The sequence below is a fragment of the Coregonus clupeaformis genome, chromosome 16 (assembly GCF_020615455.1).
Source record: "Coregonus clupeaformis isolate EN_2021a chromosome 16, ASM2061545v1, whole genome shotgun sequence".
NCBI classification, from domain to species: Eukaryota; Metazoa; Chordata; class Actinopteri; order Salmoniformes; family Salmonidae; genus Coregonus; species Coregonus clupeaformis.
This window is the reverse complement of record NC_059207.1, coordinates 46,942,010-46,969,420: the sequence shown is the minus strand read 5'-3', so window position 1 is coordinate 46,969,420 and position 27,411 is coordinate 46,942,010. Positions and strand designations below refer to the sequence as shown.

The following is a 27,411-nucleotide window of genomic DNA, read 5'->3' as shown; positions in this document are numbered from 1 at the left end:
CTTAGGGCCATGACTGTTCATAATTTTTGCTGCACATTCAGCTCAGATAGGCCTAAACACTGACATGAATTCCTGTGTTTCCCCACTACTAACCTCATGCTTTAAAGGTGAGTGGGCATGTCTCAGGCTGAACCTGTGGAAAAACATACTCCAATCAGACAGAAAAATAAGACTTGAGTGAAATCTTTGGTATTTCTGTACAGCCTAGCTATGCACACAGATGTCTTCAGCTCCAAAGAAGATAAGATGCCAAATGCTTGCCATATGAGGACAGACTCAGGAGAATGAATGCTAATGCAACCACAGGCATAATTTCACACTCATCTGCATCTGGCCCATCTGTTGTGACAAGCCTATCAGAGCTGTGCTCAGTTTGTTTTACCTTTGTGTACATTTCTCCTGCCGCACACCGGCAGCTTGGCATATCTGGGGACAGATATTAAAAACAAGCCGAGGTAGACCTACTGGAGTCGTTTACCTAAAAGACATGCAGAGAGAGCAGAGCAAGTGTTTCACATTTTCCCAAAGCTTTTCAGCGAGTGAAGGTACTACAGTTTATGTTCCATTTGACAACGCTGAAGGACATTTTATGCTGAATATAAAAACATCATCACTAGAGAGAAACAACCGTGATACATTCATATTAGTGTGCATACGATCAATAAAGACAACTCTGCCTACAAAGCATGGCATTTTACCTGCTCTCAAGCAGAAAACTATTATTTTCTTACAATCATATTCCTATTCATTTCTATTTTATAAACATTCAGGCTCAGTTAATCTCACGTCATCGTCAACACCCAGTAATCCAACCCACCATTAATAGACCAAGGTCTATTAAACCCTGTGCTGTAATAGCATAGAAGAGGCCTAGGCTAAGCTAAATACTCTTGACTGAACTGAAAGAAAATATTCAATCACAATGGCCCGCTGACCCTTGACCCCCAAGGCCATGATAGACACGCTAGGTGATAACTGACTGAGGCACGGGTTCTATTGTGCGTCCGGCCCTGTTGTGGGGTCCTCTCCTCTCTCCATTTATTGACTTCCTAAATGATCCATTATGAGGTGATTTACGACAGCCCCCCTCCCGTCCTCCATCCCTCAGCTTGTGGGTCGCTCCTCCATTCAGCACACATCTGCACCATTTGATTTATCAGAGAATGGACGGAAGCCGGCCCATGCCACTTCTGTTTGTTCAAAGTCTACAGGAGAAGTAGGAAGCTATTAGAGATTGAAGAAGTCGCGGCAGAGGTCACGGACAAAGGTAGGGAGAGAAGTCTGAGCGGAGGGAAGACAAGGACGGAGCACGCGCCAGGGGAGTTAGTTCATGTAATGGAACGGGTTGCTCTTTCCTCTTACTTGGAAAAGAGGAATATCTCACTGCTATTATGAACGTCAGGAGCCTTTGATTTCTCTGGCCTTTTCCTGTAAAGTCTGATGAGCTACTCCTGTCTAGGTCATCCCAGGAGACTGGGGCTTTATGAAGCAAAATGTCTGTTTGAAGTAGGCAGCGCGGCCATGTAACACATGAGATCCCATGCTGCTCATTGACTCACTGGGATATTATTAGAGACACCATTTACACAAGGTAGACAAACATTACAAACATAAGTATGGAGGACGGCTTCTCAACTACCCTGACCAAGGAAGACTAATTTAGATTCTAGGTTGCAGTTATACAACTGTTGATGCTTGGTGGATGTACAGAAAAACATATTTATTAGGCCTACCAGGAAATAAAAAAGTAAAAAAGCAAAGCATTTACTACATACATACGGTGTACTTGGGGTGTAATTCACAAACCGTAAATGTATCCAATCAAAGTTTGAATTTGACACATTACTTCCCACAATGCACAGGGGCAACATATCATATTCACAAAAACAAACAGAAATACATTCAAGACCAACCTGAAAATACAATTAACCTCTTTAGTCCATATCCCTACAGACAGCCTCTCTAGTTGAGGGACGATTGTTTAGTGACCCTCCTTAACAAACAGCTTTGTCTCTTCTGTCCCAGTTCTGTGGTTAACCCTGTTTGACTGATGCAGTGTAGGTCAAAGCAGAGGGCAATGTTAAACTAGATCAACAACACAGGATTACACAGTCGCTCAGGTGCGACTTATACCTCAAATTCAAGTCCGCTCAAGCAAATCTCCTACCAGATAAGCAAACACTATTTAACAGTTGGATTTGACAAAATAATGTGTACAAATTCCTCAAATTAAGTCTCAGTGAATTGTTAGCAGAACTAACCCGCCATCTTGACAGCTTTTGTTTGGAAGCACAAAGACATCTCATCCTGACCTGATCCATCTTGGCTATGTCGGAAATGTCTTCACAGTCTGAGACAGAAGTTCCTGCCCAGTAGTCCACATAGTCCAGCTCTAGTCAGTACATTCAGATACAGACCTGGGATAGTAAAAGGAGTGTTCATAATGCTTATGCATCGTGAAATGTAGAAGAGTTGGTATAATCACTGAGATACACGCATTCATGGTCACACCCATAGCATACCTACAGGGCCCAGTGGCTCACCCAGTGTCCGAGTCTGAGCCCTGGTTGTATATGGACCAAAGGCTGATGCGTTGGTCTTTGGATCCCGCGGCCAGCAGCCTGTTCCTTGGGTCCTGCTGGTCTGAGAAGGCCAGGCTGATCACCATGTCTGTGTGGTGCTGGAGGACAGCCAGGGACCGGAGCTTCTTCCAGCCAAACACACGGACACGGTGGTCCCAGCCGGCCGACGCCACGATCTTACGGTCCCCCCGGATACAGAGCTGGGAGATGCCAGGATTCACAAGGGCTACGGGTTGCTGGAGCTGAGGATTGAACAGCAAAGACCACAGAGAGAGCAAGCAACAAAAAGGGGCCATAAGAATCCATACATAGACTGTTCTCAGAGAGCCTGATTCACCAACACAAGCATGCACACAATGTTCAACACAAGAAAAGCACAGCAATGCACTCCAAATTGGTTATAACATTGTAGGCTGCTAAAGGTAATTGGTCAGGACTTTTCAGTTGCTAAGTAACATACGCAAGACGTTCATGCAAAACAGAAACCCATGGATATTTAAAAATAGCCTTTTTGTCACAGTAATTGAGGTAATCATTTTGTTACACAAGATCTAAAACGAGACTCAACAGAATTGCGCAACCAACCGAGAGAGAAAAATAATGATCAAACACCAATTAGGTCACCAAGCTACTTAATCATTCCCGTGTGGGGAAGCATGCCCAATAACAACAGAGAGAGAGAGAGAGAGAGTGGGAGTGGGAGGGAGGGAGAGAGAGATGATCAGCTGATTTGATGATTGAGGTCCAAGTGGAGGCCTGGATTGTTGTTGAACCTGGCCAAGAAACTCTAGGGACTCAATCATCAGGCATAAAACATTACGACATGAGTAGTGGAGAGCAAATCTCTCTCAATTTCGACTATTTGGTTTGGAGTTACAGGCTGGGAGGTTTTCAATGGTAAGAGCAATGGGGCTGAGATACCTTTGTCACTTCTTTACGAGCGAGAGCGAGAGAGACAGCGCGAGACAGAGAGAGGGAGCGAGACAGAGAGAGGGAGCGAGACAGAGAGGGAGAGCCGAGAGAGACAGAGAGAGGGAGCGAGAGCGAGAGAGACAGAGCGAGAGAGAGAGAGGGAGCGAGACAGAGAGAGGGAGAGCCGAGAGAGACAGAGAGAGGGAGCGAGAGAGACAGAGCGAGAGAGGGAGGGAGCGAGACAGAGAGAGGGAGAGCCGAGAGAGACAGAGAGAGGGAGCGAGAGCGAGAGAGAGAGGGAGCGAGACAGAGAGAGGGAGAGCCGAGAGAGCGAAAGAGAGGAGTAAATAAAGAAAGAGAGATAGACCATCTCGTTGAAATCCTTGTTTGCAGAACCGTGTTTCTTTAAGCACCTCTGATGAATTACATGTGCATTGAAAGGTCTGGTCAACAGGAGAAGAGACCGATAAATACACAGTTGTAAAGGCTGCCTGCTCCAGATTACCCTCCACTCCCATTCTCTGATCTACAGTGTCCCTGAGACTGAATTTATCTCAGTAAGGGGCAACATTGTGACACATTATAATGGATGGCAGCAAGATCACTATCTACGGGCCTAGTGCCGCTGACATTCCGAGGGGGAACGTACGTGCTCTACCCAGTTCTTCGTAAGACTGCGCAGCGTAACGCTGGTGTGTTTGAATGGGACATCCACATCTGGCCATGGAAGCAGGAATCAAACTGGACAGCGTAAAATTGACTTCATAAGCTGTGTCCTTGGAGACTAATGGCCTTGTGCAGGAGGTGACAGCCAAGAATTTATCTGCGTGCTCCTGTTCCGGATGGGAAAATCAGAGGCGTTCAGCACTGCATGTGGAAGATATAAGCCAGGTACTCCCAGTCCCAACCCTAGTGGATAGAGTGGAATGCAACGGGAGAAAGACTACAGAGGAGGAATGCCATTGATCAAAACGCAACCAACGAACCGACATACAAAAACCTAGAATAATTTAGGATTAATATGGGTTCTTACTAGACTTAGATCAAGCTAATACTAACGAACGTATTGTCAGCCGAACTAGACTAGCCCATGTAAGAGACCTACAAACCAACAAAGTGGGGCTGGATGGGGGTGGGGGGTGAAAGATGGATCATTTTGAAGCCCATTATTACCTCAAGAAGTTGGTATGCCCGAACCCCTCTCCATCTGGTTGTCATTACAGGCCTTGATAATGATAGGTTCAACTGTCTATTTTTGTTTGTTTTGCTTCCCATAGATTGTGTCAGGAAAATGTATTTATTTAATGAAGGGGTCAGTTGTAAGCCGTAAATGGCTGGTCAAAAAAGTAAGTAATTGTCCATCCATTGTTAGGTTGTAAGCCTAATTATTTTCTCTACACTTTCTCCAATCTGAAACATGATGCTGAGAAAATGGCTGCTACATCAGGCACTTCCTCCAGTGAGTGTAGCTCAGTCATTAATAAACTCCTCTCATTCCTTACTATCAAATTCTCGTCATCATGAAAATAATTTGTCTGTTTGAGCATTCCATCCTGGCTTGGTTACAGACACACCAGGCCTGCTGTCTAAATGCCAGTAATCTCAGCAGTCAGTCACAACTAGGCTACCTCCTGCTCTGCTCTGTTCTACAGCTGGGCTTTCCCAAAAGCCATTCATTTCCCCAGATTACAGGGTCTAGTCCAATAAAAACTCACACGTTGAGATCCTGCTCTTGGCAATGCGGACAGATAGGACGGACGTTCAAAAGGAGCGTCTGCTTTGCTTCTCGGCGCAGATCGCTCAGGAGGACCAGCTCTTGGCACGGAGCTTCACGCTGATCTATTGAAACATCCCCATCATCAGTCTCACTCAAGCAGATTGTGTCCATTCCATTCCGGAATTCTGGCAGGTATTTCTAACACCCCACCCAGGTCTGAATAACACTGTGGGTGTCGGTGTCAGGGGCCCCGTCTCAGAGACAGGAAAGGAGATGGACGTGACAGACAGACGGACAGGTAAGAGCTACACCTGTACCTGCCCTCCCAAACCTTAAAAAAAAATACTAATAGAATATCTCTTGAAACCAGGCGGCTCGGCCACGCCTCAGAGGAACTGTTAGAGAAGGGATCCAAGTCATCCATCCATCAGTCCATCACCCCCAGCCTAGATTAGGCATCAGTCTGTAATGACCTGACCTATTCTCTCTGTCAGCTGATAGATGTAGGCCTCACTAGAATTCCTGGTACACAGGAGCAGACCTGGGTTCAAATGCTATTTGAAATACTTTGAGTGTTTGCTTTAGCCTGCCTGAAGTGCCAGTCGGGCGTGATATGCACTTTTGGGACTTCTCTATTAGTTTCAGTAAAATTTGCAACAGACAAGCTCACCCCACCACAGCTAAAGTACGTGAAATGATTTCAAATAGTATTTGAACCCAGGTCAGCACAGGAGAGTCTATGCAGGTATGTGTTGGTGACACGGAGATGCTTGGTATTCGGGGGCTGGGCCGAGGGCAGGAGGTTGAGATGGGGCTGGGGTTAGAGATGGCTGTGATTGAGGGATGTGGAGCGCCACCTGTGAGAGCTGTCATCATGTCATTGTGTCTCTGGCCTGGCCACTCAGAGTCAGCCATGCCTGATTTACGCTGCTAATCTCCCTCGGTCTCTCTCTGCCTCTCTCCCTCTATGCCCGCTTCTCTCTACCTCAGTCTTTCTCTCTCTCCTCCATCTGTCTATCTATATCTGACTGGAGGAACCCATCTCACCGTATCTGTCAGTAGTGAGCAGCAACCTTTGGCTGCTGGGGACTAAATCCATATCTATGCACTCTCCCCTGCTCAATACACACACGCACGATATCCTCACAAATACGTAACTAACAAAAAAGTTAAGATACCAAGGTTACCAAAGCTCATCTGAACAGAAGATAACAGCCTCTAGGAGCCATGTGTAATAAATTAAGTTCCATTCCAGAGTGTATCTGTCCTTATCTGAGCCCATTTCACAGCCTTCACCTCCACTAAGGAGAGCAGAACTACCACCAGGACCCCACTGTGTTCTGTCAAACTCAGTTTCCCCTCCACCTCAGAGTTGACTCCCTCCCTCCCCCAGCTTGGGCTGTGGTGTGGGGGTGATTCCACTGCTCTGGGTGGTGTGTGGGGGGGGGGATTCCACTGCTCTGGGTGGTGTATGTGTGTGTGGGGGGTGATTCCACTGCTCTGGGTGGTGTGTGTGTGTGTGTGTGTGGGGGGGGGGGTGATTCCACTGCACTGCTTGGTGTTGTGGGGGGGTTCCACTGCTTTGGGTGGTGTGGGGGTGATTCCACTGCTCTGAGTGGTGTGGGGGGATTCCATTGCTCTAGGTGGTGTGGGGAGGATTCCACTGCTTTAGGTGGTGTGGGGGATTCCATTGCACTGGTTGGTGTGGGGGTGATTCCACTGCTATGGGTGGAAGTGATTCCACTGCACTGGGTGGGGGTGATTCCAATGCTCTGGGTGGTGTGGGGGTGATTCCACTGTTTTGGGTGGTGTGGGGGTGATTCCAATGTTCTGGGTGGTGTGGGGGTGATGTCACTGCTATGGTTGGTGTGGGGGTGATTTGTGGACTGGGGTCCTATGGCACTTCCAGCTCCTCAGACTTGATTGTAGCCTCCTACTGTGAACTACTGTTCCTTTACTGCAGATATGTTTTTTGTTTGGTTAACAGCCTCCAAGGTTTTTATATTTGTATTACCTCTCGCGGGTCGTACATCGGGCAGAGAAGAGCAGCCATCCGGCAGGCAGATACCCCAGCCCTCCGCCTCGCTATACTGCCGTCCGCACAAAAATACTTTTGTGGGAAGAAGTGGAGATGGCTGTCTGGGCGTCACACTGCGCTGCACTTCAGGATAATTTAAAAGCCCCAGTTGGATCCTTTCCCCCACTCGCTTTTTAAAATATTCTCCAGAATTACATATTAAATCAATATTTTGTGCTTGTGCAAAATAAACCGAATAGCCAGGGCTCCTATTTTCAGTATATTGAATCAAACCCTTTCCAGTGTTATTGCAGGCGTTTGGGGCAAAAAAACAGAGGGTTTACAAATATTTCTAATTCAAGCGTTCATTTGTAAAAAGGCCTGGAAAGAATAATACCCCTCCACAGTGCAGGAGTGTAGTATATCAAGTCTCAGGTTCCCCTCTACACTGATTCATTGGGTACACGTGAAATATGGGGCCGTTCCTTTCGCTCATGAAATCAACAGAAAATATAGCGTCAAATGAAGCGTTGCAGCTCAGATGCGCTCGGTTGTTACGTAAGATAATATATGGCAGAAGAGTGATGGGATGTTTGTTTTTTCAGAGTCACTAAAGCAGCTAGACTAGAGCATCAGGATGGTTCTGGTCTGAGAAGGACTGAGCACGCACGTGTGTGTGTGTGTGTGTGTGTGTGTGTGTGTGTGGCAGACGATCTGCTCCTCTAGAGTGACACCCCAGCCCTGGGCCTGCCGACACTGTGTAACCAGCGGTTTGATTTATGACCCAGAGCCCTGCAGAGACTCTTCCTCTGGGCTGTATGTTTTACCAGAGAGAGAAGAGAGCCAGAGAGAGTCTGGAGAGAACAGACCTACCTGGGTTCAAATACTATTTAAAATCATTTCAAATACTCTATCTGTGATTGATTGAGCTTACCTGCTGCGACGGAACCAATAGAAAAGTCCCAAAAGGGCAAAACCCACCCACCTGGCCACTCCAGTCTGGCTAGAACAAACGTCAAAGTCTTTGGAAGATTTTAAATAGTATTTGAACCCAGGTCTAGGAGGGAGTCCGCAGAGAAGGCTCACACTCACTGACCTGGAGTCTGTGCTGTCCATCAAGCATCCAGGAGGCGAGGCTCTTCTCTGAGGAGCCAGAGATGCCCCTCTGCCTGGCGGGGTCAAAGTCCAGACACATGACGGGCTCAGGGTGGGCGGCCGCACTGCTCAGCACGGACCTCTGGGATACGTCCCATAGCACCAGGGAGCCGTCCTCATAACCAGCCAGGAGGAGAGGGCCAGGGCTTGAGTCTGGCTGAGAGGGGGGAGAGAGGAGGATATGTTACCATAGAGGCCAGGGGGCTGTGCAGACAGAGCAGGGGTTATCTGTATGGGAGCACACTGACGCTGTGCGACTCTGAGGACCATTACTCTCCTGCTGGCCTGGCAGGCAGACTATTACTATTACAGTGCTCGTCAATTTACTCCTCATCTGTATCCCTCCCTGCAGGAGCAGACATGCATATAGACTCACTGCACTGTCTAATACACACACACGCAGGTTTTACAGACGTATTCTATATATCCTATTCTACTGCACATGCAGACAACAGCCTTTTACTATGTGTTTACTGGCTGCCTGTGAAGGATCCCAGGTATTGATCTGAGACAGGGAAGAGGAGAGGCGTTATGAGGAGGAATACGGTGGGCTCCTAAATCAGTTTAGTGGATGAAAACAAAGGTGAGCTGATAAAAGCAGAGGGCTTCATATTATCACCTCACAGCTGGAGGAAAGGAGGAAAGGGGAGGGCGCCTCCCTCTCTCCTCCCCTGACCACAGGCCCACCATTTATCTCTCTCGGCAAGTAAAGGCACAGCCCCCTCAGTCTGAAAGCCCCGTCCCTTTACAACCACCTCCACCTGATGTATGCAAATCAGGGATACGACTACCTATCATTATGTCTTCAGGGGAAAAGTCAAGCGGAAACAAAAATAGAATGCTGGCAGGTATCGCAACCCAACCAGTTTAGAGGGAGGATATCTCCATAACCATAAAGTATTTAGAAAGCAACTATGCTTCTTCTCTGTATTGTTACCACTCGTCTTTGAGCCTTAGCTACAAACTTGTCCCATCTAGAGGCTGAGCATACCATCTGGCCTCAAGCGATAGTGTGCCCTGCATAGGCAAGACTGAAGGACAACAGAAATTCTTTCCATATGTGTAAGGAGCCAAGAGAACCGAATACACTTTTTCTCCTCCTCCTCAAGTCCTCTTCTCACTTAACAGTATATTTCTCTTTTCAAGCCTTAAAACAAATTATAGACAGACCCCTGTATTCCTTATAAACACGTCACTAACGAACTATATTATGAGATTATGAAAACAAATAAAAACAACTGAAAATCAGCGTTCTCCTGCCTCCTGGCTGGGCTGTGTCGGTTGTAAGCGTTACCGCCTGCTGCCCCTCGGCCCTTGCACTTCACGTTAAGTGTAGGAGCTCATTGATTGATGATGTCACAGGGCGGAGGTCAGGGAACCCTGGGTAGACACCTAATTCATTATATCCTCCGCAGCCCCTCTACAAGGCTCTCTGCTGGAGTAGGGCTCATGCTTCAGGGAAAGATTCATCATTATAAAGCACCGTTGGCAAGATGGATGAACGTTGAACGGTGCACCCAGAGTCAGAGAGAAGAGTAGTGGAGCCGTTGTACTGTACTCTATGAAAACTGTTGTTCACCATCCAACCCCATCTCCTAGGGTGCAACCCAACTGGCACCCTATTCCCTATAAAGTGCACTACTTTTGACCAGTGCACTATATACATATATATAGGGTGCCATAGGGGGTGCAGCGCTAGTTACCGCCTAGTCTTCTGTACAGACCCAGCCTCTCTGTGCTCCTAAGCTTTGCTTCACTGAGTAGAGGGTCAGACTTGACCAGAAGAAGTGGTCTTGGGGTTTTTCATGTGCTCTTCTAATAACCAACGCAGGTCACACATGCTCTACCGATCTGCCGTATGTCATGCATCGCAGAACACCATACTAAACCTGTTCATCATCATCAGTCACAGGACTCACAGGACCCAGACTACAGTATGTCCCAAACCAGTTGTGGGAAAGCGAGAGAGGGAAGACTTGAGAGAGCGGGAGAGGCACGGTGATGTGACAGATCAGGGGAAAGGAACGGTGGGCACCACACCACAGCAGCACATACGGAACCAATCCCATCCCCGTCCATCCATCCGCTCTACTCCACTTCGCAATGACATGATGGCTTTGGGGCGATGAGCTGAGAGTGATGGATATCTGTATAGGAACCTTTCCTTCTCGCCGGCAGCCTCTGTTCATGTTAAAAGCCTTGCACATCATACATCATGTCCACCTCCCGAGCCCACATCTCACATCTCCCTTCCGCACAACATATGGAGGCACTTTCTCCCTCCGCTCCTGCCGCTAGCCGGCCTTAGCCAATCAGAATGCTCCGTTAGCTCGTTTACCTTCCAGACCCAGATCCCATTCCGCATGCTAACTTTAGAGAGGCCTGGGGAGGGGAAAAAATGCAAAGCAAAAACCCAAGAGTGGAGGGCAAACCCAAAAGAAAGCGCTACGTAATATGATTTTAAACCTTTCCAAACGTCCAGCGTCAAACGTTTAAAGGCCGCCAATAAATCTGTTCTCAGGTCTCTGTCAGCATGATGGAGGATCCTTGCTCTCACTTTCAGAGGCAGGATGGAGGGAGAGGAGAGAAAGAGAGGGGAGCCGACTCATTGTCTTCCCCCCAGTGTGTGTCAGAGGTTGAGGAAACAGCGGGCTGCACCAGCAGGGATCATGTGGATAAGGAGGTGAGCGTCTTGTGATTGATTGACAGAATATGTGGGCGATATATTCAGGCTGCCTCCTATACCCCTCAGCACTTGGTTAACACATTCACACGCAGAGACGTGTAACACACAAAGATGCACAGTACTGTAGACACACACATATACCGGTACTCACAGTACTGTAGACTCACACATTCAATGTCACTCACAGAACTGTAGACACACACACTCACTCATACGCACACACTCTCACACTTGTACGCACACACACACATTGTTTTCAACTCTCCCCTGGCGGGTACGTTTTCGAGTAGCTCTGTGATGGTTACAGATTAGTCTGGCCCGGTGATGAAAGGATCAAACTGGAATGATTTAATGTAACCTGGGCCTGGTGTCAAACAGATCTGCCTGCCTGCAAAGTATCCCTCCCATTGACATTGCATACTTAATAATCATGTTTTCTGGCAGTAAACCCTGAAACTGCATTGGCTTCCAAAATCAAATAAAAAGGAAATAGTAAAGAACACAACTAAACAGTATTAAGCAACAAAAGGACAATTACCATTGATGTCTGGTGACACATATAGCCACCCAAACCGCCCTGGTTCAACACACACACAGTATACACACTGCATCGCCTGCTCTGACTCCTGTTGCCACTCAACTCCCAAAACGCCCCTGTTCTGTCATCAAACCAACCGGCCGCAATTCATTAAACGTCTTGCATAAGCAGAAAATCATAAATACTGCAAAGCAAAAAATATTAATTAACCGTGAAAATAATTACAGGTCTCTGTAATGGGGGGGGGGGGAATAAAACTCTTGACAGTATTTACAAAATAGAGGAGGGCAAAGGATCTTTAGATGCAATGTGCAGCTGGCTGGCGGTTAGACGGCTGATATATGGCTGTTGAACCCCAGCTCTTGCACACACTGTAATTACAGTGTTGGGACTCGACTCGCTCATCGTGAATGGAGAAAGGCACTGGAAAAAAGTTATAGCTATAAATCACCAAGCCAAGAGTAGTCTCATATTTGTTGATGTATCTTTTATGTATGCGTCTTGTCGAACGCTCTCAGCCAATCCGTTTACAACCAGTAAAAATAGAAACATTAAGGAGAAGGACGAGAGGAAAGGAAAATACTACACCTTTTCTTTTCTTTTATGGTCGTAAAGTGAACTGACTGAACTCTATAGTGCAGTGTGATGCTGCACTGTTAGCTTACCGTAGATACAGGTAGCTGGAAGCTAGACTGTGTCCCAAATGGTACCCTATTCCCTTTATAGTACATAGGGGCTCTGGTCAAAACTAGTGCACTATATGGGAGATAGGGTGCCATTCGGGACGCAGGCCTAGACTTGCTTCTGGGAGAATAAGACAGTGTATTGGATACTCCTTGCCTGCCATAGCTTGATGCACATAACCATCCCCAGCTTGGCTTGTGGTATCAGGGAGCAGACTGGGCTCTTGCTGGGCAGGTCAATGATCTTCACCTGTAGGAAGAGGAACAGTCAAACACTCAGGCAGAATAAGAAGCAGATTTCTAAATTTGTACATGGTTATTACATTCAAACTAAGTAACTAACTAACCCACCCAGGCAAGAGATGGCCGTCATTGTAAATAAGAATTTGTTCTTAACTGACTTGCCTAGTTAAATAAAGGTTAATAAAATAATAAATAAACAAGCAGTGTCCACTCCAATCCACCCTAGACCCCAGTCACACACTAACAACACCCAATCACAGATGTATAAGCTAAAGCCATATGTCTTGCAACCAACCAACAAAAAAACTGATACAAATACACCTTATGGAACAGCAGGGACTGTGAAGAGATACAGGCACAGACACATGCATACGCACACACATGCACTCTACATACACGTACATTGTAATATTGTTGTATGGTGGTATTATACATTTTGTATTGTAGATACAGTATGTAGTGGTGTAATAATGTTTTATCTTTTGTTTTATGTGTGATGTAAGTGCCTTAAATGTGTTTGGACTCCAGGAAGAGTAGCTGCTGCCTTGGCAGCAGCTAATGGGGATCCCTAATAAATACAAATACTGAACAACAGAGACAAGGCAAACTTTTTTGTAAATATATTTTTTAAATCAAGTTCAAACTTCAATCCCTCATTTCAGCGCAGCAACAGGAAACACAACGGGACTGGGACATAACAGCTTTACACTTTATGGCCGTCTTATTACTATTAGACTGATCAATCGGGGGGGAGAGAGAGAAAGAGAGAGACAGAGAGAGAGAGAGAGAGAGAGAGAGAGAGAGAGAGGGGAGCTGCAGCGCTGCAGTCTATAATACATCCCAATAAGGCCTGACCTCCTGACGCGAGTGTCGTTTCCCTGACCTAGACACACTGGCACTGACTGATAAAATACACAGTCTAATGAAAGCCCATGAGAGAGAGAGAGACCCTATAGCTACTCAGTCTCTGTACCTAGATACACAATCTAATGAGAGAGGCAGCCCCTATGGCTACACTACTCAGTCTCTCTGACTGATACAGAAACAGAGAGATAGATCCTCATTAAGGCTCAGATTAAACATCCTGTTTAACGGACCAATCAGATTTACACATCCTGTTACACGGACCAACCAGATTCAACATCCCGTTTAAGGGAGTGATCTGTATTTTATCGGGGTGCCACATCTGTGCCTCATGTTTACCCAGAACTTGCCAGCCAGACAAAGAGGGCTTTAAGTAGCTGCTTCACTCGCTGTGCCTCAGGTGCACACACACTGATGCCCATAAATAAAACACCCACTCTTTTAATGAATGCTTTTGCAATGGAAGCAATCCGATGGCAAAGAGGTAGCGAGGGGTAAACATTAAACCTACCTCCCAAATTGATGGTGCAACTCCTTCCCTCCCTCCGCCTCTGGCTCAGATCTACGCCAGTGTGCCATGCTTTGTAGCTGTGTGTGTGGAGGCATGGGACTAGACCTATGATTAGGATCCCCTGGGAAAGGCATGGATGACTGTGGGGCAGCCAGGGGTGAGACAGGAGAGCGGGACAGAGTGATAAGAGAGAGGGTTTGTGTGCGTGTGTGCGTGCATGAGTGCCGTCACAATGGCATTACTGAGGGTGCTGGTCTCGCAGGCGCCCCGTTGCCTCGCCATGCCTGTCTCTATAGGCTGGAGTTAGCGGCGGTACGTTTGTCTCTTTCATGTGAGGCTTCATCAGAGCAGGGTGAGTAACAGGAATCTGAAGGCAATAAAGGTGCCTGAAAAGCTGCCTGTTGCACACACTAACAAACACTCACATTAAAGCGGGGGGAAGGTGAAATGTGTAATCATTTGTCTGGCTGATGCACACTAAACCTACACCTACTCACAAGTTTCTATCAGAGAGGCTTAAGAGATGGAAGTTACACAATATACAGCCCTTCCACAAATTCTAATTGTTATTTTCTCTCTCGCTCTCTCACCCCATCCCCCCTCTCTCCCCCCCTCCCCCCTCCTCTCGCCATCTCTCACCCCCTCCCCTCCCCATCCCTCTCTCTCCCCATCCCTCTCTCACTCCCCACATCCCCTCTTACCCTATCCCGTCACCCAATCCCCTATCTCTCTCAACCCCTCCCCACTCACCTCCTACCCTCTCCCTCTCTCACCCCCTCCCCTCTCCCTCTCTCACCCCCTCCCCTCTCCCTCTCTCACCTCCTCCATGGCTTCTCCAGGGTGGGCCAGTAGCCATCTCCCAGGGCCAGTCTCTAGCAGGGAACAGCGACAGAACCCCACACTGCCTGTCCACAGGGTGTCCGTGACATCACTGCGCCCCTCAGCCAGGTCCCACAGGCACACACGCATGTCCCGCCCCTGACTGGCCGACAGTACACAGACAGACATATCACAGATGATAATCACACACTAGCATATTACAGAAGAGAGTGCAGCTAACGCGGCACCTGCAGTGAGGCTACAAATTAGTCCATATGCAAAGTTAGAGAAGTTATAGGGCAGGGTTCCCCAACTGGCGGCCTGCAGGCCGAATTCTTCCCACGGGTGGTTTTATTTGGCCCCCAAAGTTTGAGCATTGTTGGACATAAAATACTTTCGAAACACCAGGAAATCAGCTCCAAGTGATTTTTATTTAAGAAATCTGTTCCCATGTATTCCCACGCATAATAGAGAAACACACGTGATCGCATACAAATATAAGCAAGGTTTGAAATGATTATGTTTTAGTCTGTTTGGGCTTCTTGCGGTTAATTTGCAGTCTACAAATTATTTGTAATTATGCTTCGGCCCCCCCGACCATCCGCTCAAGAAAAACAAATGTCCCGTGGCTGAATCTAAATTAATTGATGATCCCTGTTATAGGGTGTCCAATCAAAAACACATATTTTGAACAATGGGTAAAATAACATGTTAATTGTGTAGATAATCCTCTAAGAAAACCAATGGTCCAAACAGTACCAGTCAAAAGTTTGGACACACCTACTCATTCAAGGGTTTTTCTTTATTTTTAATATTTTCTACATTGTAGAATAATAGTGAAGACATCAACACTATGAAATAACACATATGGAATCGTGTAGTAACCAAAAAAGTGTTAAACAAATCAAAATATATTTTAGATTTTAGATTCTTCAAAGTAGCCACCCTTTGCCTTGATGACAGCTTTGCACACTCTTGGCATTCTCTCAACCAGATTCATGAGGTAGTCACCTGGAATGCATTTCAATTAACAGGTGTGCCTTGTTAAAAGTTAATTTGTGGCTAATTTCATACAGCTAAACAATGTGCATTGTGAGTAAAAACTGAAGATCAGTTGAGGCCTGGTACTGTCAGTAAGGTAGTTAGTTATTACCTGATGAGAGTGTCTTTGGAGTGGAGAGTGTTGAGCCAGATGACAGAGGCTCCAGAATGACCTTCTAAAACTCTCTCAGCTCTCCTGGTGGTCAGGTTCCACACATGGACTGACCCCTGGCCGGAGCTACACAACAACACACCATTCAAGCCATTAGGCCTACTATTATTATCAATAATGGCTAACAAGTTACAAGTCCTTATCATTCTTACTTCATAAAGATTAATCTGCATGTAACTAAAGCATGTTGTTATGTATGAGACGTTTTCAAAAACAACAATCATATACCCAACCATTCACAAGGACATGTTTTAAAAAGCCAAACACTGCGTGTCTGGCTACTAATGCAGCTCAGCTGTTCTATGGAGATAGGGCGTGATCCCTTACCCAGAAAAGAGCAGGGGAGGGTCCCCTTCACAGCAGCTGAAGTGCAGGGCATTGAGGGGGGATCCAGCCCCCCTCAGGGTGTACAGGGGAGCAGGGGCAGGACGAGCCATCACTGGGTCACTCTTTTGAAACTCTGGAGGTCACCACCACAGTCATCTCACCCACTGGAACACAAGTAAGATCACTCAGTCACAACTGAACAGTGTTTAAAGGAGAGCGGTCAACCAAACATTGGCGGTTGTTTGAAGTGAGTTGGGTAAATCATGTTCTGATTACAATGGAATTGAGGGGGTTGATAATAAGTGAAAGGAATGAGGGTGTAATTTTCACTTAATTCACGTGAATTATTCCAATCAGTGCAGATCCAAATCGATAGTGAGATGGAGTTTGGCTAACACGCAAGCCTGGGCCGATGTCAACGGTGTCAGCTGTGATTGAGAAAGACCTCGCCATTTACAAAAGAGGATTAATGAAGACTACTCTCCAGACAGAGCTGATTAGATGTAATCTTGTCGAAGGAATTTGTGCAAGTTAAAGGGATAATGATAATGTGCCTAAAACAAGCCTTTGCATCCATCTTAATTTGTTGCTATAAAAACTATTTTTGACCGTGTCAGAGGAGAGGACTATATTTCTTACATCCCAGCTATATTCCTTTATGGCAATCATTTGAGCACATCTAATAGACACACAGTCTCTCTCTCCACTATACAAATAAGGCCTGTGGGCATTAGGTGAAGAAGTGGATGAGATATTTATTCCTCGTCCTTCTAGGCCAACATGATAAAAGCTGATCTTACTCAATACATCCTAAATCACACCACATGACAGTTTAATTACTGTAAACACAGAGATTCAGGATTTTCACTCGAGTTTTGATCAACATACGATTCTCAAAAGGCAGCAGAAGCACACAGGCTTTTATGTTAACTGTAGGTAGGGCTGCTTGGGAAATCCAGCCGACCAAAAATGTAAAGAGGAAATTATGTTTCGATGTCAAATCACACCGATATGTTGACAATGAGACACAAAAAAACCTTAAGAGCCAAATTCATAGGAAGAAAATAAATTCAACATGCCACATTGGCTTCAGAAACCGCCAGAAGCTACTGTTGACCACAGAGAGCGTTTGATTCTGTATCTTTCTTGGCTGGCAAAGTACCAGGGTTTTGTCTCTGGTTTTGAAATCTGAATTTAGAGAAGTGAATTTGAAAGCATCTGTGAAGTTGAATATATGAAACTTTGATAAACTTGAAAATTATAGTTTGTAAACTTGATACACGGACAATGAATGCAATATCTACCATATATATTCATATATAACCTCCCGAGTGGCGCAGTGGTCTAAGGCACTGCATCACAGTGCTAGCTGTGCCACTAGAGAATGGCCGGCAGGGATGTAGCTCAGTTGGTAGAGCATGGCGTTTGCAACGCCAGGGTTGTGGGATCGATTCCCACGGGGGGCCAGTATGAAAAATAAAAAAATTATGTATGCACTCACTAACTGTAAGTCGCTCTGGATAAGAGCGTCTGCTAAAAAAAATGACTAAATATATTGAACATTTGAATATTCAATTAAATTGAAATAGAATTTTAAAGCTGAATGCAATTCATTCAATTCAGTTTAAAATCATGAAATACAAGTCAAGTTTATGAATTCAATGATTCAATTGCATTACAAATGAAAAACATTAAATTCAAGTTCAATATCTTAATACAAAGTAAATCTTATGGAATTCAAATACAATTTCTTTTGGCACTGAAATCGCTACATAAGAAACGTGAGAATCGGCCTATTTCATTTCAAGACTTGTGTTACTCCTTTCTCGGCGGGCAATCTTATTTTATAATCACTCCCACCCTACTCCTATAGGCTAACCCTTGGTTTATAATCACTCCCACCCTACTCCTATAGGCCAACCCTTGGTTTATAATCACTCCCACCCTACTCCTATAGGCTAACCCTTGGTTTATAATCACTCCCACCCTACTCCTATAGGCCAACCCTTGGTTTATAATCACTCCCACCCTACTCCTATAGGCTAACCCTTGGTTTATAATCACTCCCACCCTACTCCTATAGGCTAACCCTTGGTTTATAATCACTCCCACCCTACTCCTATAGGCCAACCCTTGGTTTATAATCACTCCCACCCTACTCCTATAGGCTAAACCTTGGTTTATAATCACTCCCACCCTACTCCTATAGGCTAACCCTTGGTTTATAATCACTCCCACCCTACTCCTATAGGCTAACCCTTGGTTTATAATCACTCCCACCGCTACTCCTATAGGCTAACCCTTGCCCTCCACATCAGCACACGCTGAAACTGGAGCCACAGGTATTTTGGAGAAGCTCATTTCAGAAGGTTAGTGGTTACATTTTCCATGTTAATCTGTGAAGCTGAGAGAGACAGACCTCTGCACAGCCTCCCTAATTAAGAAGAGGGCACCTGCACCACCGTCTAACTCGAACCTTCACAAAGACCACAGTCATCCCCAGTCCCACACCCCACCACTATCCCATTACCACTTCAGCCAGCCAGCCACCACTATCACACTATCACCCAGGGTCTGACCGCTCAAGCAGAGAGAAAGAGGATCCCCTAAAGCTTCTGGAATCGGTCACTGCATCATCATAAATGACTAGTCTAACCAGAGACATAGGCCTACATCGTATGCATATTATAGGTTTACCACAAACTACCTCAACTACCTAATAATCTAAAGCACTGACTGTACAAAACATTAGGAATACCTGCTCTTTCCATTGCCTAGACTGACCAGGTGAAAGCTTATTGATGTCACTTGTTAAATCCACTTCAAATCAGTGTAGATGAAGGAGAGGAGACAGGTTAAAGAAGGATTTTTAAGCCTTGAGAAATTTGAGACATGGATTGTGTATGTGTGCCATTCAGAGGGTGAATGGCCAAGACAAAATATTTAAGTGCCTTTGAACAGGGTATGGTAGTAGGTGCCAAGCACACCGGTTTCAGTGTGTCAAGAAATGCAACGCTGCTGGGTTTTTCACGCTCAACAGTTTCCCGGGGGGGGTGTCCCTAATGTTTTGTACACTCAATGTAGTAACCTACATTGGGGTATGAAGAAATTAAACAAAATGTCAACTGTAGAAGTTTGTGAAGATCTATTAGTGAAGCCTGAGGTTGTTGTGAACGGATGGGTGGGAAGGCCAGGCTACATTCCATAGCTAGAGCTCAGAGCCGTGCTGTTTCTGTTGCCATTTCTGAATGTGACAGCGAGGCTCACCCTGATAACAGGTGGATTAAGGTACCCTTCCCTTACTGTACTACTGCAGGCCTGAAGCTCTTGGAGCTGGGCTGAGGCTCCACTAGTCAGGAACCACACTTTGCTTTCGTTGTACAAACACTGACTGCCTGGGCCTCAGAACATTCCTCCCCTGACCAACCGCCTGCATGTCAATCAAACACACTGGCTGTGCATGGGGGTGTGATTGGGGGATTGACAAGGAAACTACTGCAGTTGGGAAAATGTCACTGAAAAGTAGGTTGGCCCACCCACCACCCAGCCTGCATCTCTCTCCATAGAATGGTGGTGGTGGAAACAGAAACAACCACTTCTACCACGCCACTACTTCCTCAGTCCACTGTCCTCATCCTCTGTTTAGTGGTGTCAGCATTTCCAGAGCCACTGCCTGTGATTGCCCCAACAATGGAACTGTTGTGGTGGTTGGTAGTTAGCAAGTCAACCAAAAACCCCAATACAAACATGTGGGAGGCAGCGCAGTAGACAAATAAACAGTCCAGTGACAGGGTGTCACTCAAACGCATTCAGAGAGGCTCTTCAATTGTTTCACGCTAACCTGAGGCGGCAACCAGGCAAACAAAGCTGCAGTTGGTATTCTAGTCCAAATGTTGTATGAAAACTGATGTAAAATCAAGACAATAAATACTGTCCTCAAGCGATAAACTCAATAGAAGCAGGTGGGTGGAGCAAGCAGAGCGAGGCGGGTGGAAAGGAGGGGACAGCCAGAGCAGTGCCTGTATGCTAGCAGGATAGTCCATTTCTCCAATCATCTTTGCTTATAGCAATGTTGTGTTTCCATAAGTGGATGCATTGATGTAATTTAGCATGTATGGTACAGCCTTAACCCTTAGCTACCTCTTTCAATTCAAATGAGCTTGAAAAAAAAGTTAACAATGACAACATTTTTATGTGTGACTACAGCGCCAGCGATAAAACGCAAAAATAGAGACAGATTCTAATTGAGCAAGGCGTCAAAGCGGACAACCCGCCTGTCTGGCTTCGGTTGGGTCATTATAATTCAAAACAATGCATTCTAAAATATATCACACACACGCCTCGCATGCTCGCCTTTTGTGTGGAGGAATGGATAGTACTAGTAATAGGTCTATAAAAGGCAAATAGGACACTAGGTTAATAGGCTGCACGCTATTGTGGAGGAACATCACTGTTGGTCAAAACACAGGTCTTAGAACTCAGCAGTTCATCCACCCCAAGTTTTAATAAAACTAAATACCCTACCTTTCAAAAATGATTGAACCAACAGATAACCATAAAACCAGTGGGTCAGTCAGGGAATTTGTCATATAGCCTACCTGCTGCTGTGTCCCACAAGAAATTACAGAACGGTTAATTAAATTTGTGGTACGGGGAGGAAGGGAATAATAAATCACATTGACTGATTAATAAACCTGAGCTCCTCCGGACCAGAGCTGCCTGCCTGTCTGCCTGCCCCAGTGGAAAGAGCCAGGCCAGGGGAAGAGTGAGGCTCCTACTGGCCCTGTAACAGATAAGACAGCTCTGGTAATCTGACTCTAAGTCTGTGGATAAAGGCAGTGTGTCTCTTCTTGGCCCATCTGTCAACACCTACGGGGTAATTAGGCCTAATTATGAGAGAGTCCGCTTCCCCTTCATGTTATTAAATAAGAGCCAGCTCCTCCAGCCAGGTATCGCTCAACACCGGCAAGGGGCTGGCGACCTTCAGATCAAACGCAGCCACTACCTGTGTCCCCTGCTTTGCAGAGCTTGCTGTTTATATGAAGTGGGGGGGGGAATAGGGGCTGTCCAGACCACATTCCTTCCTTCCCTGGCTCTTTGGAGTTGGTAGCTAGCTATCATGTGAGAGGCAGTTACCCACCTGAGCTGCCCATCATATTATGCCATTCATAAATACGAGCGGGACATACAGATCACAGGGAGGCTGTTATGGAAAATATACTACCCAGTCTCACAAAACCCATTATGTAGAGAGAACAGGGCCATGGTCCCATGGTCTGATTATAATGATCAAATATGAGCCTTGATATGCATGATGAAAATGACAACCCCCTTGAAGAGCATTCACACACACGCATTCTGAATAGCCTGCTTGTACAGGTCATTTTAATTAACTACAATATATTATACTACAGCTTTGACCTACTTGGCTAAACACACTACGGTAGGTTCCATGGCAAGTAAGAAATCCCTCCTTTAGTGAGAACGTAACTCAGCTATTAGTCATTGTTCTATATCGGAACAGTCTTATCTTGCGTTTCCCCCCTTTCTCGCTGTTCCTCCGTGGGCACTTCCACTTCACTGGGGGCCTGGCTGCATTGACTCTTTAACCATTAGTCAGCCTTTCTTCCGAGACCCTCCCCACATCTAGGGCTGTTACGGTGACCGTATTACCACCACACCGGCAGTCACAAGTCATGACCACAGTCAAATTCCACATTACCGTTTAGTCACGGTAACTAGGCTTCTCTAAGCTCTGATGCTGCTGATGGTCATTAGTAGCCTACTAAACATTTACGTCATTTAGCAGACGCTCTTATCCAGAGCGACTTACAGTTAGTGAGTGCATACATTTTTCATACTGGCCCCCCGTGGGAATCGAACCAACAACCCTGGCTTTGCAAGCACCATGCTCTACCAACTGAGCTACAGGAGGACTAACGTGCTAACTGCCTGGTACTCAGCACGCTATTGTCCCTTTAATCACTCTGACATCAATGCAAATGTAATCGAAAATCTAATCAAACACTTCATGAGCCCATGAGCTCATCTTGCGCAACATTTCTATAGGCTATGCAACTGCGTGAGAAAACATGGCCTCTATTAAAAAGAGGAGGATCCCATCAGCTTTCTAGGCCTATTATATTTATTTCTCAACTTTCCTAATATTAAGCACATTGCTTATATTTACAACAGGAGTATAGCCTACCTGGCTGGCATGAAAATGAACCACGGGAAAAGCATTCTCCATTCGCTATTTAAGTGCATAGACTACATGTATTTTTCCCCCCTGCCCCTGTTTCAAGAGGTGCATGATAATGGTCCATTCTAAGTCAAAACAAATTTCACACATACAGTACCAGTCAAAAGTTTGGACACACCTACTCATTCAAGGGTTTTTCTTTATTTTTACTATTTTTTACATTGTAGAATAATAGTGAAGACATCAAAACTATGAAATAACACATGGAATCATGTAGAAACCAAACAAGTTTCAAATAGCCACCATTTGCCTTGATGACAGCTTTGCACACTCTTGGCATTCTCTCAACCAGCTTCACCTGGAATGCTTTCCAACAGTCTTGAAGGAGTTCCCACATATGCTGAGCACTTGTTGGCTGCTTTTCATTCATTCTGCGGTCCAACTCATCCTAAACCATCTCAATTGCGTTGATTTGGACTCCAATTTGGACTCCAGACCAAAGGACAAATTTCCACCGGCCTAATGTCCATTGCTCGTGTTTCTTGGCAGCAATTCGACTATGAAGGCCTGATTCACACAGTCCCCTCTGAACAGTTGATGTTGAGATGTGTCTGTGACTTGAACTCTGTGAAGCATTTATTTGGGCTGCTATTTCTGAGGCTGGTAACTCTAATGAACTTATCCTCTGCAGCAGAGGTAACTGGGTCTTCCATTCCTGTGGCGGTCCTCATGAGAGCTAGTTTCATCATAGCGCTTGATGGTTTTTGCAACTGCACTTGAAGAAACGTTCAAAGTTCTTGAAATGTTCAGTATTGACTGACCTTCATGTCTTAAAGTAATGATGGACTGTCGTTTCTCTTTGCTTATTTGAGCTGTTCTTGCCATAATATGGACTTGGTCTTTTACCAAATAGGTCTATCTTCTGTATACCCCCCCACCTTATCACACCACAACTGATTGGTTCAAACACCTTAAGAAGAAAATAAATTCCACAAATTAACTTTTAAGAAGGCACACCTGTTAATTGAAATGCATTCCAGGTGACTACCTCATGAAGCTGGTTGAGAGAATGCCAAGAGTGTGCAAAGCTGTCATCAAGACAAAGGGTGGCTATTTGAAGAATCTCAAATATAAAATATATTTTGATTTGTTTAACACTGTTTTGGTTTCTACATGATTCCATATGTGTTATTTCATAGTTTTGATGTCTTCACTATTATTCTACAATGTAAAACATTGAATGAGTAGGTGTGTCCAAACTTTTGACTGGTAGTGTATATTATTTAGTATATGTAAAGACAAGATTAAATCAAGAATAGTCTGATGGGTGACAATATTAGCGTATCACTTCTGAATGATATATTATCACTTGTGAATGATCGCCAGCTTGTAAGGCAAGAAACAGCACATGCCTTTTTTTTGCGACTTTTTCTAATCATAGTCACACACCTCATGTAGACTAGCCCATAGGCCTATACGTTTTGATAAGGTTTGTATCACAACTATGTGGACAAATAATTTCTCAAAATTAAGCACATTAATCCGCTTTAATATTATGTACAAATAATGGAGCAACACTAATAAATCTATTATTTTATAACAAATGTGCTTTATCCCACGTTGGATACGGTCGCTGTCTGCGGTTCTGAAACAAATCTTCAGTACGCCATAGAATTGGCAAAATAGCAAAGATAACCAGCATATTGGGATTGAGAACAATGCGGTGGAGGCAGCAGCAGCAGAGACCAGGAAACAGCTCTTGCCTTAGCCTAATTGTCTAAGAAAATTGAGGCGAGGGGAAACCAACTTAATTAGGTCTATAATCAATAGCCTTACTGTTAAATGTGCCTGCCTTTATAAATCATCCATATTTATCTACAGAAATAAGACAGATCTTGCTGATGCCTGTTTGAGTGTTTAATACCTTACTGATTCCGTGAGCACCAAGCCTCATGCAAAGGCAAAATGTCAGATAAAGCAATTTCACAGATTCATCTGTTTTTAATCTTTGCTATGCTGTAATAAAGGCTTTATACTTTTTTTTCTCGTTAGAACAGACTGGTATTACTTATAATTTAGTGTTTACACTTTTCCAAAGAGGCAGAAAAATGATATTGTAATGTAACAGCACCTGTTTGTCACATAGTATACATGCAGCTCTCGCTCCTATACCCTCCTTTTTCTTGATCTCCTTCTCGTTATTATTACTATTATGATCATCATTATAATAAGTAATGTCGTTATCATTAGTAGGCTTTGAATAGTAGCCTTGTATAACCACCATCGAGCTGTAGGCCTAAGAGCACATCCTGTTTGGTCTTAATACCGTAACTTACTTAGGCCTATATTTCAATATATAGCCTAGTGTATCAATCAATCATTCATTCCATCACAAAGCATACAAGACATTCATGCTTTGAAATGCAATCTAGCATTTTAGTTTTAAATTAAATAACAAAGGGAACTTTGAATAATTAGCCTAAACAAGAAATAAACCGCAATGCACGAATGCATGCAACAGTTTTTTTGCTGTAATAAAGGCTTTAGATATATTTTTTTCCCCATTAGAACAGACTCTTTGGTACACTTATTTATTTAGTGTTGTTTACACTGTTCCAAATGGTCAGAAAAAATTATAATATTGTAATCTAACAGCAACTGTTTGGCACACATAATAATCACGCAACGCTTGCTCCTATACCCTCCTTTTTCTTGATCTCCAGTAGTTTCAACAACTAAGTCAAATGTCTACCACAGATATGACTTCATCTTTCTCTCCTGAGCAACCAGTAAACATTAGCCCTTTTCGCGTTTGTTTTTCATGTCCTCCACATCTATTTTACTGTCACGTGTTACTGTGTTCAGAGTTTGTTTAACAACTTTATTGATGTGATTATGATATGCTATAGGTCAGGCCCTATTGGTCACATGCATGTGATGCTTACATGTTTCACGTAAAGAGAGCAAGGATTGAGGGAATAGGGGATGTTTTTTCTAAAATACATTTTCAGTCAGAAACAAGTAAGAACCTAAATGGATGTAATGATGTTGCAGCTTCAGCACGGACAGCGCAATAAACACTTGCTGTGCTGTTGTGCCTTTTCACTGCAGTAGGGAGGAGAGCGAGACAACGTGTGCCAGTCACACAGGCACTTGCTGTCATTTTTTTTTTAAACACAGTGTGACCATCGGGCTCTTTCTTTAGTCAATTGCCCTAATTATTTAATAAAACAGTGTGTTTAAAGCATCAGACAAGCTCAGTGCATATGTAGTTGATTTTATTCAAACACATAGGGTGTGTCTGTCTATATATGGAAAATAAGTTTAAACATTTCGACCAATCGATTGGTCGAAAGAACAGGACAACTCTCGGTCTGCCAAGATTTTTTTTAGTCGGGGACAGCCCTACTATGTTTGGAATATTTAATTTTCCCGCACAATAGAATAGGTCAACTTTTGTACTATAGGGGACAGTAGATTGACATAGGCCAGTGCTTTTGCTGTTCGTTAGGCTTACTTATCTTGTTGGCTGACGAAAAGTAAACGTGGACAGTTCTTCCAACATCTTCAATATGCGCCTCGGAAGTCTTATTTTGCGTTTCCCCCCTTTCTCGCTGTTCCTCCGTGGGCACTTCCACTTCACTGGGGGCCTGGCTGCATTGACTCTTTAACCATTAGTCAGCCTTTCTTCCGAGACCCTCCCCACATCCCTGCCAATAATTTCAGATTCTCCCAAGGAGGAAACCAACAAGCTGAATGGAGACCCGGGTCCATTATAAAACTCCAGTTAATTAAAAAGCATAGGAAGTGGAAGGGACACAAGCCCTTTCATTGTGTGACTGAGCGGCTGGTGGTGAGGGTATCTGGACTGGTATAATATAACACCCCAGGCCAGCTAGCCTTGATAGGGGGTAAAGTCAGACAAGTGCGCCCACGCCCACTGTCATTCACGGCTGCAGTGGGGGGAAGAGGAGGCATTGTTCCCGTCAATGGCGTGACTGCTGAACTGGGGCCATGGTAGATAAGGGACTCTAATACCATCCAAGCCTCAATCAGGCAGGCACTGATGGAGCACTTTGTCACTGCATCGTCCTGACTTAGGCCAACAGGTACCTCTGTCTTATCTGTTTGTATTATCACCAATTCCCTCCTCTAGGGGTTTACCTGCACACTTCAGGATAGAGGGACAAGAGGATTGGCTGCTATTCATCACCAGCCTACACCACTGCTGTACTCCTCTGGCTAACTACGTCATGTGCCCTCTCCAAGACATCAATAACATCGACTAGCTAGTTAGACAATAACTTATTTGGCTCTCAATTTAATCACTGTGCTCATCTGCACTCTTGTATCACACATTCTCATGACATGTTTAAAGTGTGTATAACAAACTGTGTGACACTAGTCTTCCTTGATAATCTGCTACTAACTTTGGTGTTGAACAGGAAGCAGGAATCTAGCAGGGATTAATAACTAACAGTTCGCTAACTAGATTGACAGAGCTGTCAACAACGCAAGCTATTTTTCCTTACCTATACAGATGCAGTTACACTACAATCTACACTATAATTGTATGTATTGTCAACGTTTAAGAAATTAATATTTAACTACTAGCTAGAAGCTTCTTTCCCAGCTAACGTTAGCGTAGCTAACACAGGCTTTCCAAGGCAGTGTGCTTATTAGCTAGCTAAATCCACAGGCTAGCAACATTTGCAAACAAAACACAGCACTAGCTCTTTAACGTGAGTCCAAATATCAGTGATACTAACAATAGGAAAAACGATACATTGTCAATGTGCATGTAATTTGAAAGGTGTCAGAGGGGAAGGTACCTTAATAAAGCGTGGGGAAGCAGAGCAAAACAAGCGGCAGTTGAACTTGAAGGACCCTTCTTTTCAGTCGTCCTTACCAGTGCCTGCATTTCTTTTTGCAGTTCATGCAC

At 44.8% G+C, this 27,411-nt stretch overlaps 1 protein-coding gene across 1 annotated transcript; it reads right to left on the bottom strand.

The window, feature by feature from the left end:
- Positions 1–1,699: 1,699 nt before the first annotated feature.
- On the bottom strand, positions 1,700–27,388 carry LOC121585015 (guanine nucleotide-binding protein subunit beta-like protein 1). Its single transcript, XM_041901326.1, has 7 exons — positions 27,302–27,388; positions 16,268–16,431; positions 15,881–16,006; positions 14,728–14,890; positions 12,448–12,540; positions 8,325–8,540; positions 1,700–2,824 (listed from the first exon to the last, which is right to left on the bottom strand). Exons 2-7 carry the CDS (start codon positions 16,375–16,377, stop codon positions 2,540–2,542), a joined length of 993 nt encoding a protein of 330 aa, XP_041757260.1. The 5' UTR covers positions 16,378–16,431; positions 27,302–27,388; the 3' UTR covers positions 1,700–2,539.
- Positions 27,389–27,411: the final 23 nt, after the last annotated feature.